This window comes from Vipera berus (assembly GCF_964194415.1).
Source record: "Vipera berus genome assembly, chromosome: 3".
In the NCBI taxonomy this organism is placed as follows: domain Eukaryota; kingdom Metazoa; phylum Chordata; class Lepidosauria; order Squamata; family Viperidae; genus Vipera; species Vipera berus.
Window position 1 is genome coordinate 93,674,614 of NC_138204.1, and position 14,747 is coordinate 93,689,360.

The window sequence follows — 14,747 nt, forward strand, 5'->3', positions numbered from 1 at the left end:
GCATCTCCCAGAATTAGTATTTTTGAATTATCCTCCTTCTCTGCAGTAGTGTTAGAATGCTTACATCTTTCCCTTTCTAATGGTTGAAGATGGTGAGCCAGCAGTCCTCAGACTACAAGGAACTCTTATATAAACAATTGTCAGCAACCCAAGACTATCAATTAAATTACCAAGTAGCCATTAATTTTAAAAAACAGGAGGGAAAAAGCGCTCTGCAGCACAAATATATAAAAGCTCTAAATTCTTTGCTCCAGAATGGGCGATCAATTGTTGTATAAATTTTCATTCTTGTTTACACTATTATCTAGCCAACTTTTCTGCTGAGTCAAGCCAAGTCATGAGTAAGATTAAATGTCTGGAGAGTTGAAAATTATTGCTGAACTGTAGCATAAAGCCTGTGCCCTTAAGTATATGTGTATGAATGAGTGTATATGCATACATAAGTACACACACAATAACCTTTAAACTCAAACTTTTTTGATTGCAGCCCTCCATCTACAGCAATGTCTATACCAATTGCTGGAGAATCGGAATCCCTGCATGAAGACAGAAAAGGTGCAGAGAACACTAAAGGATCACATTTGACTGTATCAGGTAGGAAACTGGAAGGCTATCAGCCACAGGAAAATGAATAATCATTCAATTACTCAGTATTAGGCTTCTTAAGATGATGGATTGTACTTCATCATAGTTCTTTTTCAAATAATTGAATTTCACTATGACAAATCAACAAATCAGGTGTATCTAAGAAATGTGCACGAGGGATGATATGTCTATTTAGATAAAGTACTGTCTGTAGATATCTAGAATAAGCAACAGTATAATATATAACATTATTGCGGAAATCACCCAGCATTTATATGCCATGATGTATGATGCAAGTTTCCTATCCTTGCCCTGTGACAGACACCTACAGTATTTCAATGTACATAGCATAAAAGGGGCATAGAATTTTAGGATTATTTGGTTTGTGAAAAATTACTAAAGAGAGCTAGGGTGTTATTTTGAAGAACGCCTTCTTCCATTATTAATTATTTACTTACAGATTGTTTTAAATATGGAGAAATGGTCTAACGTAGTATCTTACATTTCAAATTTGTTTAATCTTCAAACAATTTTTGTTATTGCTTTTCTACAATGTGTAGCTCATTTCTTAGTTACTAGCATTGATTCAAGTGTTGGGATGGCTTTTTTAAAAAAGAATGTGAAGATACATAGGTGACCAACATCATTTACTAATATTCATCATTAGTGGATTACAAATTACAGTTGTTTTTAGTTCCCTGTAGCAATAACAGATGTGATGGATATTTTTCAATATAAATTTTTAAATGATGAAAGCTAAACAAAGACAGAATAGAGGATTTTTAGTGTGGGAATCAAGTTGCCTTGTAGCAAGACAGATAATTATTAGAGAAGTAAATGAGTTAACATAGTTACTTACCATTATTTCCTAATGTTATCTGCATACTAATTCCTCATATATAATGCAAAGGTATAATATTACAGATCAATTCAGCAAATTACTGATTAAATAATCCAACAGCAGTGCTGTTCAATCTGACTTTTTTTTCCCCAATAGATTTTACAAACAAGAGCATCTCAGCCCCAGATGAACTTGGAGCATGTGGACATTCTAGGACTTCTAGTTATGCAAGCCAACAGTCAAAAGTATCAGGTAAGAGTATTATTCTTTGCGATATACTTTCAGGGCTTATAAATAACAAATTTTCTTTGTTTAAAAAAAGGTTTTATGGATTCACAAATCATGGTCTTAAATTGAAAATTCCTTACTACTGTAAGTGAATAGAGAATTTTAAGAAATATTTATGAAACCTTTATGCAACTATGAAACATATAAGGGTTAGCACTTTCTTACAGGCCCAGCTCCAAAGCATTTAACAGTAGTCTAAACATGAGCACCAAGTTTTTACTTTATTTTTGTGCTACTAAAAAGTGTATATGCTGCATTACAGGATGTTTAGGTGGCTGTTTGAAGATGTGCAAACTTTTAAAAGAAATTATATTGGTTAATGAAGCCAACACTATACAAGAGCAGGCAGAGCTGGGGAGAGGGAGGAGTTAAACATGCCATCAGCTTAAAATCCTTACGTTACTACAAATAATCCAAGTCTAATACTTCTTGAATTCCGTTGACCTAGTTTAGTACTGAACGTTGCTTGATTATATTCTTATATATAAGTTTGAATAAATCTTCTGTGCAGCAACTTAATGTATAATCCAATTTATTGAGTTGATTTCTGTAGCAACTCATCTCAGAGAAGTGACTTTGGGTGCCGTTTACCTCCTTCACCCTCGTACTTGTCTAAAAACTCCCCCCTTCCCACCTATCTATTGATGGAAGGAAAGGAGAATGCTTATGTACAGTTGTGGGTCTTTGAACATATGAAGGGAATTTACCTATATGCTTTGAGAAATTTACAGTATCTTGTGTAATTTGATTGAAAATTGTTTGCTACCAACAGTAAACTGGTAATTGCAAAAAATCAGTTTCTGGCAAAAAAAACACCATTCAAGAGAATATATTTGCTTAACAACAATTTAATTCACTTAACCACATGATTCACTTAATGACTGCAATGATTATGGCTTTGTAAAAATAGTTGTAAAATCAAGTTCTATCAGGCGATACCTCAAGGTACAACTTATGACCAAAATTTCAAATTCCATTGTGGTTAAATAAATAATTACAAGAGGAACTTACAAAAATAACAATTAATCCACTAGTACTAGCTATTTGAATTCATGTCTGAAGACTCAAGAAGAAACTTGTTTCTTTTTCCAAAATAACAATGTTTAACCTTATTTCTAAGAAGTGACTTTCTGTAGGCACTACTTAAGATCTCTCATAGCCATTTCCTTATTTTACTACAAGTCCACCTTAATCGTTTCTTACCTTAAATTTACCTAGTAGAAATATAATCTTTCTGGTAATAACATTTTTTCCAGACTGAGAAGATTTCGTTGATTCAGATTCATATACACATTGCATATATTGGATCTTGTCAGAATATTTACAACATGACATCGTGAGAGAAGAAATGTTAGCTGTTGCGTATTAGTTTATTTTGCAACATCCTTCTGCCGATTGCTTTATTTGGGCAGCTTGTTTTGATTTCTCAGTGAATACTAGTTTTGGTTCCAGAAAAAAATTATTGAGGACAAAGATCCGTGTATGCTACCAAAGAGTGACCTGCAACAAGTACAGTGAAGGAAAATGTACAGGCTAGCACAAAGAAAAACATGTGAGACATATGAGTGTTTTCCCAAGTCATGGGTATTAGATTCCCACTGAGACAAGGATAAACATAACTACAAATCTGCTTTTATTGTTTTACAGGAATCAGTAGTCATAGAGTTGACAGTTTTAGTCAAGCGGAAAGTATTGTTTAGCATTTACACTTAATCAGGTTTTAGAAATTTCACTCTCTCTTCCTGTACTGTCCTCTTTTATCTCTAATTCTCATAATATCCATTGAAGATAGGTGCTTCTTTACCTTCTCTGCATTCCTGCATTCAAATAAGGCCAAATTTTGTTGAGATTTTTCAGCCACTGCTTTAACCCTGACACTGAAGGGTTTATCAGGTGTCCCTTGAACTAAAAGATGCTGCTCATTAATACCAGACTAGTATTAAAAAAAAAAACACCCAACGAAGATTTTTTTTCGTATGGGAAAATTCTCTGACATGCATTAGCAAAATATGTTAGGATGAAAAAGATGAGGAAAATCACTCTCAGTTTCGTTACTAGCTTTTTAATTTAATTTTTATGCATCCCTTCCAAGTGGAAACTCCTGCTTGATTTAATACATCATTTTTAAAGAAATAAATTATCAGCAGCCCCAGCATACCTCAACTTCCCAGTACCTTTCTTTCCCTCTTCATTATCAATATCAGATTGGTTTGTTTTATCATGCTTCAAGTCTTAAACTAATCCCTTCAGTTTTCTTGACAAGATTTTTCAGAAGTGATTTGCCATTGCCTTCTTTCTAGAGTTGAGAGAGAGTGACTGGCCAAATGTCACTCTATTAGTTTCGTGCTTTTGTGCAGGACTAGAACTCACTCTGCTGGTTTCTAGGTTGGTGCCTTAACAACTCTACCAAACTGGCTCTCTTTTTAAATCTAGCAACAGCTAAGTCTCTAGGAACCAAGCATTATATTTTATTAATTTATCCTCCTATGCAGATGCCTCTTTAGCAGGTAGCAAGTTTTGTAATTCTGTAGTAGAAAATGACTATGTAGACTTCATCTAGCTGCCTTTCTTTCTGAACTGATGCAGTAATTCCTCATATATGTTGGTGACCCAATTTTACTTGAGTTTAGTATTTACATTGAAGCCTCAGGGTAGCCACAAATCAAGATTTCATGGCCAACATGGCCATTACTGGTGTGAATTTGTGAAGCTAGATTTATTTAGACTTGATTTTTTTGCTAGATAAATGATAAGATTGTGATGAAAACCATACCCTTATCAGGGTAAACTTACTGCTTAGTAATATTCATGCCCTAAATTCTTCAAGGTAAGAAACATGCGAATTTTTCACTCACAAAGCTGTGGATCCATATGGAATTTTAGAGCTGTAGATTTTTTTGTTTTTGTTTTGGATAGCTAGTAGTCCAGTTGAAGCCATAATGGATGTTCAGAAGGTTTTAAATTGTTATTTTCGAATTTAGTACAGGTAGTCCTCAACCTATGGCCACAATAGTGCCCAAAATTTCTGTTGCTAAGTGAGACATTTATTAAATGAATTTTGCCCCATTTTACGACCTTTCTTGCCACAATTGATAAGTGAATCTGGCTTCCTCATTCACTTTGTTTGTCAGAAGGTTACAAAAGGTGATCACATGACCCAGGACATTGCAGTCGTCATAAATACGAGTTGACAAGTGCCTGAATTTTGATCACATGACTGTGGGGAAGCTGCAATTGTAAGTGTGAAAAATGGTTATAAGTCACTTTTTTCAGTGCTGTTGTAACTTTGAACGGTCACTAAATGAACTGTTGTACGTGAACAACTACCTGTAATGTTTTAAGGATCCATATCTTTTCTAGGTACAAGTACTTACTAGGTGCTGCTAATCAAATAAATAGCTATATTATAATTGACATTAAAAATGCATATTCCGGATAGAAAAAGAATTGAATTTTTGATATGGCATCAGACTAACGGCTCTGAATTAATAATTATATATTTTAGGATACAGTACTGCACATTCCAGATCATCCAGTTTCTCTGACCTCTGTCATAAAAGAAATACCTCTGTGGGAAGCACATCAACTGGTATAAGTAGTATTCTAGAGCCATGTGAAGAGGCTGAATCCAGAAGCACTGAAGATGATCTGAAAGCAACTATGAAAGATGCACTCTCCGAAAACTCAAACAGGTAAATACCATGGAAGGTTTAATAATATGGTAGTTATTGAGGATTATTTCTGGAGCATAACATTTCTAAATATTTCATATTTTTCCATAGGCTACCAGTAAAACAGGATTCTGTGGAATCACAGCTGAAGAGGGTCGATGCAACAAGAGTTGATGCGGATGACATTGTTGAAAAAATACTGCAGACTCAAGACTTCAGTTTGGACTCAAGTGCAGAAGGTTTGTAAAAGAAGAGTGAAAACTTGAGAATAAATTGTTGATGAATCATTCCAGATCTTAGGTTATATAGAGGAAAATAACTAATTGTGTAGTAATTGTTAAAGGCAGGGCTTTTTTTCTCATAGAACGCTCAGAACGGAGTTCCGGCACCTTTTTTGGATGGAACCTTGTAGGGTAGGCAAGGCAGGTTGTATGACATGTGTGAGTTCCGACACCTTTTTCTTTTACAAAAAAAGCACTGGTTAAAGGTACTACAAATAGCACCTACTGAAGAAACATAGCATCAGCCACAGAGAAGAACAAATAATGCAAACAGCATCACACCAGTGAAACAAAGATGTCCCACCCTGTTCTGTACCAGCCTACTACCGGCCCTGCAGAAAAGGCAGGGACAACCCCTTTACAAACGGCAAGAGGCTGGAATTAAGCCTGCCAAATTTATTAACATAAAACAGAGCAAAACAAGACACCAACCATGAAACAGGAGCTATGGAACAGGAACTATTCAAGTGGTTGCCTTCAGCAAACCAGCCCTCCCACGCATTCCCCTTTTATACAGTTCAGGGCGTGGCTTCTTTCTGCCTCCTTCCGAGGTGCCCCATTCCCTTCTTCTGTTTACTCCTGATTGACTGCCTCCTGCGTCGGGCGTCCTTGAACAGGGCCAGCTGTGGGTCATCTTCATCCACGCTGTCAGGCTCACACAGCTGGGTCTCCGTTGTGACCAGGTGGGAGGGGCCTGGCTGGGGGCTCTCATCAGCAAGCTCTCCAACCCCCTCAGCAAGCTCTCCAACCCCCTCAGCAAGCTCTTCAACACCCCCCTCCTCCTCTGAGTCGTCCGACCCAACTGCCGAACCCACAGGCTGACCCTGAATAACAACACACCCCTTTTGGATGCGGTCATGGTATATGCAAGCATACAGTGGCCGACATTGCAGCACAATGCTACTTTGGTCATTTTGATGAAAGGATTAAATCCTTTGAAGCTCTGAAGAAACACGACTGTTCAGATTAGAAATGTATTTGTAGAATTAATACTGTATACTGATAACTGTATTTATTAAATTTCTATATATAATTTGGTAACTCTAGAGAATCTATATATAATAATTTAAAATTGGGGGGGCTTGCAGTTTCCACAATTCCAGTTTTTTTGGAATTTCTCCCATCATAACCTATTCTGCTCCCAAAGGTCCCAAGCCATATTTACAGCTGGAAGAGACAGGAAACATTCATTATATCGTACTTTTTTTCCACAAAACAGCTTGTCAAACATAGTAACACTGCATTTTTTATATATTTATTTTTGCAGAAGAAGGGCTAAGGCTTTTTGTAGGTCCTGGAGGAAGCACTGCCTTTGGAAGTCATCACTTACCTAATAGGTATGTCATTAATTTCATTTTCATTTCATTTCATTTTATTAAATTTATATGCTGCCCTTCTCCCTGAGAACTCAGGGCGGCTCACAACAATAAAAATTAAAAAACATAGAGTAAAAAATTTAAAAGAGAATTAAACGATAAATACAAAATTACAAAACAATTTAACCCAGTAAAAGCCTAATTAAAAATCGTAGTCAGTCCAGACCCACTTGTTGGACAACCAGGTCTTCAGGTCACGGCAGAAGGACCAAAGGTCAGGGGCCGTCCGCAGCTCCGGAGGCAACTCATTCCAGAGGGTCGGTGCGCCCACAGAGAAGACTCTCCCCCTGGGGGTCGCCAGCCGGCATTGCCTGGCCGACAGAACCCTGAGGAGGTCAACTCTGTGGGAGCGAACCGGGCGATGGGAGGTTGACAATGGCAGCAGGTGGTCTTGCAAGTACCCCGGGCCTAAGCCATGCAGGGCTTTAAAGGTTATTACCAGCACCTTAAATCGCACTCGGAGGGTAACCAGAAGCCAAAGCAGCTCGTGCAGGAGTGGTGTAACATGGGAGTACCGAGATACTCCCATAAGCACCCGCATGGCCGCATTTTGCACCAGCTGAAGCCTCCGGGTAGTCTTCAAGGGCAGCCCCATGTAAAGAGCATTGCAGTAATCCAGGCGAGAAGTGATGAGGGCGTGGGTAACGGTGCATAGGGCATCTCGGTTCAAAAAGGGGCGCAACTGGCGCACTAGGCGAACCTGTGCGAAGGCCCCCCTGGTCACGGCCATTCCAAATTAAGCCGTGAATCCAGGAGGACACCCAAGTTGCGAGCCCTTTCTGAGGGGGGGGCAATACCTCCCCCCCATCAAAAGAGATGGAACTTGTTGGACAATACGAGATGCCGGTATCCACAGCCACTCGGTCTTGGAGGGGTTAAGCCTGAGCCTGTTCCTTCCCATCCAGACCCGCACCGCCTCCAGGCACCGGGACATCACGTCAAGGGCATCACTGGGTTGGCTTGGGGCGGAGATGGACAACTGGGTATCATCCGCATATTGGTGATACCTCACCCCAAAGCCATGGATGATCTCACCCAGCAGCTTCATATAGATGTTAAACAGGAGGGGGGAGAGAACCGACCCCTGAGGCACCCCACAAGTGAGGGGCCTCGGGCTAGGTCTCTGTCCCCCTGCCAATACAAACTGTGAGCAGCCCGAGAGGTAGGAGGAGAACCATCATAAAACAGTGCCTCCCACTCCCAACCCCTCGAGCCGTCGCAGCAGGATACCATGTTCGATGGTATCAAAAGCCACTGAGAGGTCAAGTAGGACCAGGACAGAGGAACAGTCCCGGGCCCACCAGAGATCATCCACCAGTGCGACCAATGCCATTTCCGTGCTGTAGCTGGGTCTGAAACCAGACTGGTTCGGGTCCAGATGCATGTTTCTTTCTGTGACAAAATCAGCAGTGGAAACCATATCCCAACACTTCAAGTCAGTGTTTCTCAAATTTGACAACTTCATAATGTATGGACTTCTACTCCCAGAATTCATCAATCAGACATACTGGCTGGGGAATTCTGGGAATTAAAGTCCATACATTTTAAAGTTGCCAAGGTTGAGAAACATTGATTTAATCACTATAAAGCATCAAAATCTTTCATTGTATATAGCAGAGGTCCCCAACCTTTTAGGCACCAGGGACCAGTGCCATGGATAGAGGTTTTTCCGCAGACCAGAGGGTGTGCTGTTTTGAATACTGCCTGCATCCCTAGGATGCATTGCTTGTTTATGCGGCCCGCTTGCAGGCATGCTGAGGACCAGTGCCGGTACACAGACCGGGGGTTGGGATCTCTTGGTATATAGCATGAAAAAACAATAGACTGTGTTACACTCAAATATTGAAGAAACAGAAACATAGGGGAACATGGAACAAGCAGGAAAAAAAGAAAATTATTTGTAAGAAATGGCACCATTTGTCCAACTCACAAGTTTAAAGGACAGACCTCCATTCTTTGGATGCATTGATTTATTTATGTTGCATTTTAAGCATTGGTTAAACTTATTTTTAAATTGGCTGGTGGATAACAGAAACCCTAATTCTTTAACATTCTGGCTTCTTCTGAAAAATGAGTGTTAACATAAAAACCTACTCCCAAAACAATGTTACCTCTTTTTTTCTCATCAGATATAAGTTTAAAAAGTTAACTCAATTCACAATGAAATAGAAATAATTTGTAAGTTATTTAAGTTCCAGTCTAGCATACAGATCTGAGATTTCCTGTCAGTCTCCCATATGAGCTTTGTTGCTTTCCCCCTTTTCTTGTTTCTAAGACTATGGCCTTCATATTACGGTTAAATCAAAATAGTCCCAAAGGACCACTCGAGTTTACATTCTAATTAATGTAACTTTGATGGAGTCCATTTTTAAAAAATATACCTTGTAAAAAAAGGTTCCACAACAAACTGTGACTTCAAATGCTTACCTTACTATTGTATCCATACTACCCAATATGTCTCTCTGGTATGAAAAAACCTTTCTGAAAATGTTTCCATTCTAACATCTGAGCACACAATGTGCTAACATTATGTCCTGGCACTTAGACATATAATGATTTTTTAAAATGAAAACTGCAAATGTCTTGTAACTACTAAATCTCTACTGTGTGTGAAAGCATAAAATGCTGTACAGGTAGTCCCCACTTAACAATGAGCGCTTCTTTGCTAAGCAAACCAGTCGTAAAGTGCAATATCACATGATCACACTGACTTATGATTGTGTTTCCTACAGTTGCGGTTGTTAGGCAAATACTAAGAGTCATAGCATCTGGCAATCGTATGATTAACATTTGTGACCTGCTAGCTTTTCCACTGTCTGATTATTGAAAGCCAGCAGTGAAGATTGTAAATGGTGATTGATATATGAGATCATACTTGCAAGTGGTCACTGAATGCCTGAATTACAATCACATGACTACAGAGATATTACAACCATCACAATGATTAGGACCAATTTTCAATATTCCTTTTTCAGTGCCACTGTAACTTTTAATGCTTACTAAATGAGTGTACGTTAAGTGAGGATTCCCTGTACAAGTTCAAGCTTTCCTGTTATTTCTAACTTTTCCTCTAATCTTTCAGAGTGGGATCTGGAGCTTATGAACAAGTAGTTATAAAACGCTAGAAGAACTGGACTAAGTGGATGGATTTCCAGAATTTATTTCTCAATATTATCAAGGATGAAATCTACTGAAAGTTGGCATATATGCTAGTTTTAGCTACTTTATATTGAAAACACTTTCTTCTGAAACCATTTATAAGGGCAATTTCCCATCTTTTAGCGTGCTGCTCATTTGTTGGCAGATTAATGGGAATTATTGCATTGTTCCATATGTAAGTCAAATTGGGGTGAGGTTTGTTGTTTTTTGGTAAGAGGAAATTATTCTATATAATTGATCATATATTGAAATCAGTTGTCAGTGGAAGACCTTCAGTAATGTTTTCTATAAACAAATCAGAATAGGAAATGGGAAGTACTCATTCAAGGAAGGGTTTTGAGAAAGTAATACTTTTATAAACTATGTAGTTTTAAAACATGACCTGCATTTCAGTATTTTGATATTCCTTGAAAATGAGTGACTAACCCTAAATAGGATTGATATGCATATTTTATTACTATTGAATATATATATATAGCCAGGGAGGTGCTGTATGTATTCTTAAAACTATGAAAAAGTATAAGGTTGTATTGACTGACATTTAGTCTGTACCTAAATCATCATCACAGAATTGAATAAGAATTTTGAGCTCACAAGATGATTTGCAGAGAAGCTTGGAGAATATCATTTGAGAGTGCCTTCTTTCTAAGGGAAAAGGAAATGCAAACTATTTTATGAAGCTTTAATAATAAATAGCAAACCAACCGCTATAAAGATAAGCACTTTATAAAGGTTACTTCGGTCCATGTGAAATCCATTATTTTAGTTGAATTTCTGACTTAGGCAAATGGCATAATAGCAATTCCCCTAGTTTTTGTTGCATTATGTTTACCAGTCATGGTCCATGCATGAAGGAAATACTTGCCAGATGCAGCATCACCTGTGTAAACACTTACATGGATGAGTGCTTTGCTTTTAGCTCTGTCCAGTATTAAATTGCTTTTTTTCCATGTCTTCTTAAACAGAATTTATTTCAATTAGACTTACACAGAAGAAATGTCCTGGCAGAACTGTGATGCATAAATATATGTATGAACAGTATAATTTGCCCATGCAACAATTTCAACAAAACATTATCTGACAGCAAAAACATTACATTTTTTTTGGCTAATGGTATGAAAATATCAATAATTTTTTGGTAGCTGGTCTCATATCTTTTAAAAATAGAAATTGATACACCTTTAAAATAATTTTTAATAAGCTAATATAGATATCTAGTGTCTTTGTTTTACAGTTTTCATGGTATCACTGATTCTTTTTGAAAAAAAACGAGTTATTTTTAGTTAAATGAAGGATTTTTAATGTTTGAAATACTTTTTTTTATAATTGTCATAGCTTTTTTCGTGAAGTCACACATGTCAACTCTTAAAATAATATTTCTTTACTGGTATGGTACCCAACAGTGTTCTATTATGTTTCAACTTGTTCTAACTTGACCTTAAGTGGATCTTTTAGCTGCTGTTAAAATAATGGAAAGGGAATGCACAAAGTTTATTTTGAAATACACTTTAATTTACTTTGAACTTGTAGTGTAGTTAAGTAAAACATACCTAAGGTAGTGCTTGAATTTATTGAGGATTGATCTTAGTCCTGGGAAATAACTGATTTAAAGAAATAGCAAATTGGTATGAGAATGCACAAGTTAAAATAAGTGACAGGGTCACGTACAACACTCATGAGAAATTATCACTTTCAACTTAATATTCCATGGTGAATATAATTTGTACAGTCAAATGCAATATTAGTCCATATAAAGATATCCAATTTTGTTCCTTTTAGAACTAGTTCAGAGGGAATTTCTCTCTTGTATTCAACATGTTGGTGGTAGCTTTTTATTCCATATGCTCATTCTATGTATTAATTCTTCTGTGTAAAGTTGGAACAAATATCATGCACTTTTATTAATTGTATTATTTTAATGAAGTGATTCCAATACCATCTGAGACATGGGAAATGATCTTCATATTTATATGTCATTAAACTTGTGTAAACTGTATACTGATATGCTAATATTTTTATTAAAATCAACATTTTTATCATAAAATATTTCATTGTAAGGTGAACTTACAAATTCAATAAAATTTGTCTTCAACTTTTATTGGTATTCTTTTTTAAAATAATCATCACATAGATTTAAATACTTTTGCTGCATTATTTTTCCCCACCATCATAAGAATTAATTCCAAAGAAAGCAGGTTACCTTTCTGAAAATAGCATGCAGAAAGTGAAAACATTTTTTAAATTGCACCTCATTTTTAGTTTTTTTTTTAAAGGCCACAAGCCACTACCATCACACTGTCTCGGTCACCTGCCAAATAATTTGAGCCAATTATTTTCCTTAGAATGTAAATTCTGTTCAAGGTGTTCCATTCTTTCTGTTGGAACTCTTCGTTAAATCCCTCATGCTGAAAATAATACTTATCATATATTAATAATTCATTTATTATTCATTTATTAGCTAAATGTAGCAAAAAAACAGATTTTGATGCAATCAATGGTTTTATTTATTTTAATTTTTCCTATAAAATGCGTAAGTTAAAGGCAAGTTGGCTTATCTACTCACATTGCCTTCTGTTTTGTCATGAATGTTGGTTTTTCTAATGTACCGGTTTAAATTAAAAACCAGAGTTGAACATTCCTTAAACACAAGAAAATATATGCATTTTGGGGAGGGGAGGGAAGAGGAAGAAGGACAAAATATCAAGGCCACACAATGCAAACTCAATTCTTTTTAGTACCTCCATTGCAATGTTCCATGCATGTACATAAAAGATGGAACTTACATTGCATCACATAACTGACAAATCTTCAGATTCTACAGACACCTCTGAGAGACCCTCAGCTAATGAAATATCTCAGCCCCAACAATGAAGTATTTTAGTAAAGAATTAAACAATGTTAAATAGAGCTTGGCACTAAAAGATGCCAAGAAACGTATTTCAATACATTAACCTAGTTAACCAACTTTTTAAAAATAGCCACAGCCATAAAGCCAAATACTATGTGAGACTTATTATGTTATAGTGGAGGATACACAACTGATTTGTAAGAAATGTTGGAGGTAAAATAGCTCCTCCCAATGCTTATACTGAAATCAGTCAATACAAGTACAAATACCTGTCTGATACTGTCTGGCCAAGTTTTGTACTATAGACTCCATTTCAGGGTGTAAGGTCTGAGGCTGTGGGTATTTGTAAATGTGTAGGGTCTATTGATCGTGTTTATCATGGCTGATTTCACTGACTATATGGGACTGTAAACGCAGTAAATATTTGCAGGAATTGATGCTGGATACGATAGTACAATGTACATCTAGGGAAAATCACCCTAAGCTTTTTAATATTTAAAAGGACCATCCACTTCCTACTGTCTCCTTTTTAGGCAAGGCTCACCTGAAGGTGATTAAAGTGTGCTATTGGAATAAATGACTGAATCTGTTCAATTCCACTTTGCACTCCTGGACATTGGAGTGAGGAAGCACTAATTGTCCTAATTGATGTCTTTTATTGAGAGGAGTCTGGGAAAGACAGTCCTCTTGACTCTCTTTGATCTGTCTGCCGCTTTTACTTTCTTGATTGCTTCTGGGTGATATGCAGCACAGAATTAAGGATTTGATGGTATTGATTCCAGAGACTGATGTTCTTATTGTGCATTTTATACAGAATTGAACTTAATATTTGCTGAATCTGGCTTCTACTAGATTTATGATTGCTGCATTTATATGTCATATGCCACCAGAGATTCTTGACACAGCTAATTATGAGTCACAAATATTTTGCATGCTCTCTTCTCTTTAGTTTGAGCATTTTTATTATATAATATTTTAAAATATTGTATGCCGCCCAGAATGACTTTAGTGCAAGGTGGCCAGCTATATTAATATAAATAAATAAAATCCTATGTGTTTTACCTGTAAAAATAGTCATTAAATAAACTGTTATAGGAAATTTCCCTTGAAACCAAGCACTCTTCTCAGGGATAAAGGGGAAGGAAAAAGAGTGGATAAAATTAGCATTATTGTCTAGTACAGTGTCGCACCCTTAGCAATTTTAATGCATGTGGACTTCCAAGTGCCAAAATTCCACAGCCAGCACGGGGAATTCTGAGTGTCAAACTCGAAACAACTTAAAAGTTGCGAAGAATGAGAAACAGTAATAGTATTTAGGAAAGCATGTCAGTGCTATTTGTGGATGAATGTAATAGAACTGTTCACTGCCACATGGGAAAAGTAGCATCAACATTCATGCACTTCACCACTGCTGAGAATCTCAGGAATATAATACTGTTATAGAAAAATCATACTTGACAACAGAATGTACAGACAGCAGCCTTTATGAAGAGATGGGAATGAAGATATTGTAGCTGAAGGAAAGTATTAAATATAAACCAGTTTAATGACATCAAAGTGAGGACTGCATCTTACACTAACGTTTTAGTATTAGAACATCCATCACAAAAAAGGATCAGTTTCTGTCATTCCTGCAATGATAAAATTTGAAGGCAAGATTGAAACTGTAGAGTTATTCCCTCAAACTATCTGTATTGT

At 36.7% G+C, this 14,747-nt stretch overlaps 1 protein-coding gene across 1 annotated transcript in view; it reads left to right on the forward strand.

Annotated features, from left to right (window-relative positions):
* EEIG2 (EEIG family member 2) overlaps positions 1–14,058 on the forward strand; it is a 38,248-nt gene extending 24,190 nt beyond the window's left edge. Inside the window, exons 6-11 of the mRNA XM_081324346.1 lie at positions 488–594; positions 1,583–1,678; positions 5,220–5,406; positions 5,497–5,624; positions 6,934–7,003; positions 10,125–14,058. Coding sequence (XP_081180472.1) covers positions 488–594; positions 1,583–1,678; positions 5,220–5,406; positions 5,497–5,624; positions 6,934–7,003; positions 10,125–10,167 — 631 coding nt within the window. The 3' untranslated portion in view covers positions 10,168–14,058. The remainder of the gene's footprint in view (positions 1–487; positions 595–1,582; positions 1,679–5,219; positions 5,407–5,496; positions 5,625–6,933; positions 7,004–10,124) is intronic.
* Positions 14,059–14,747: the final 689 nt, after the last annotated feature.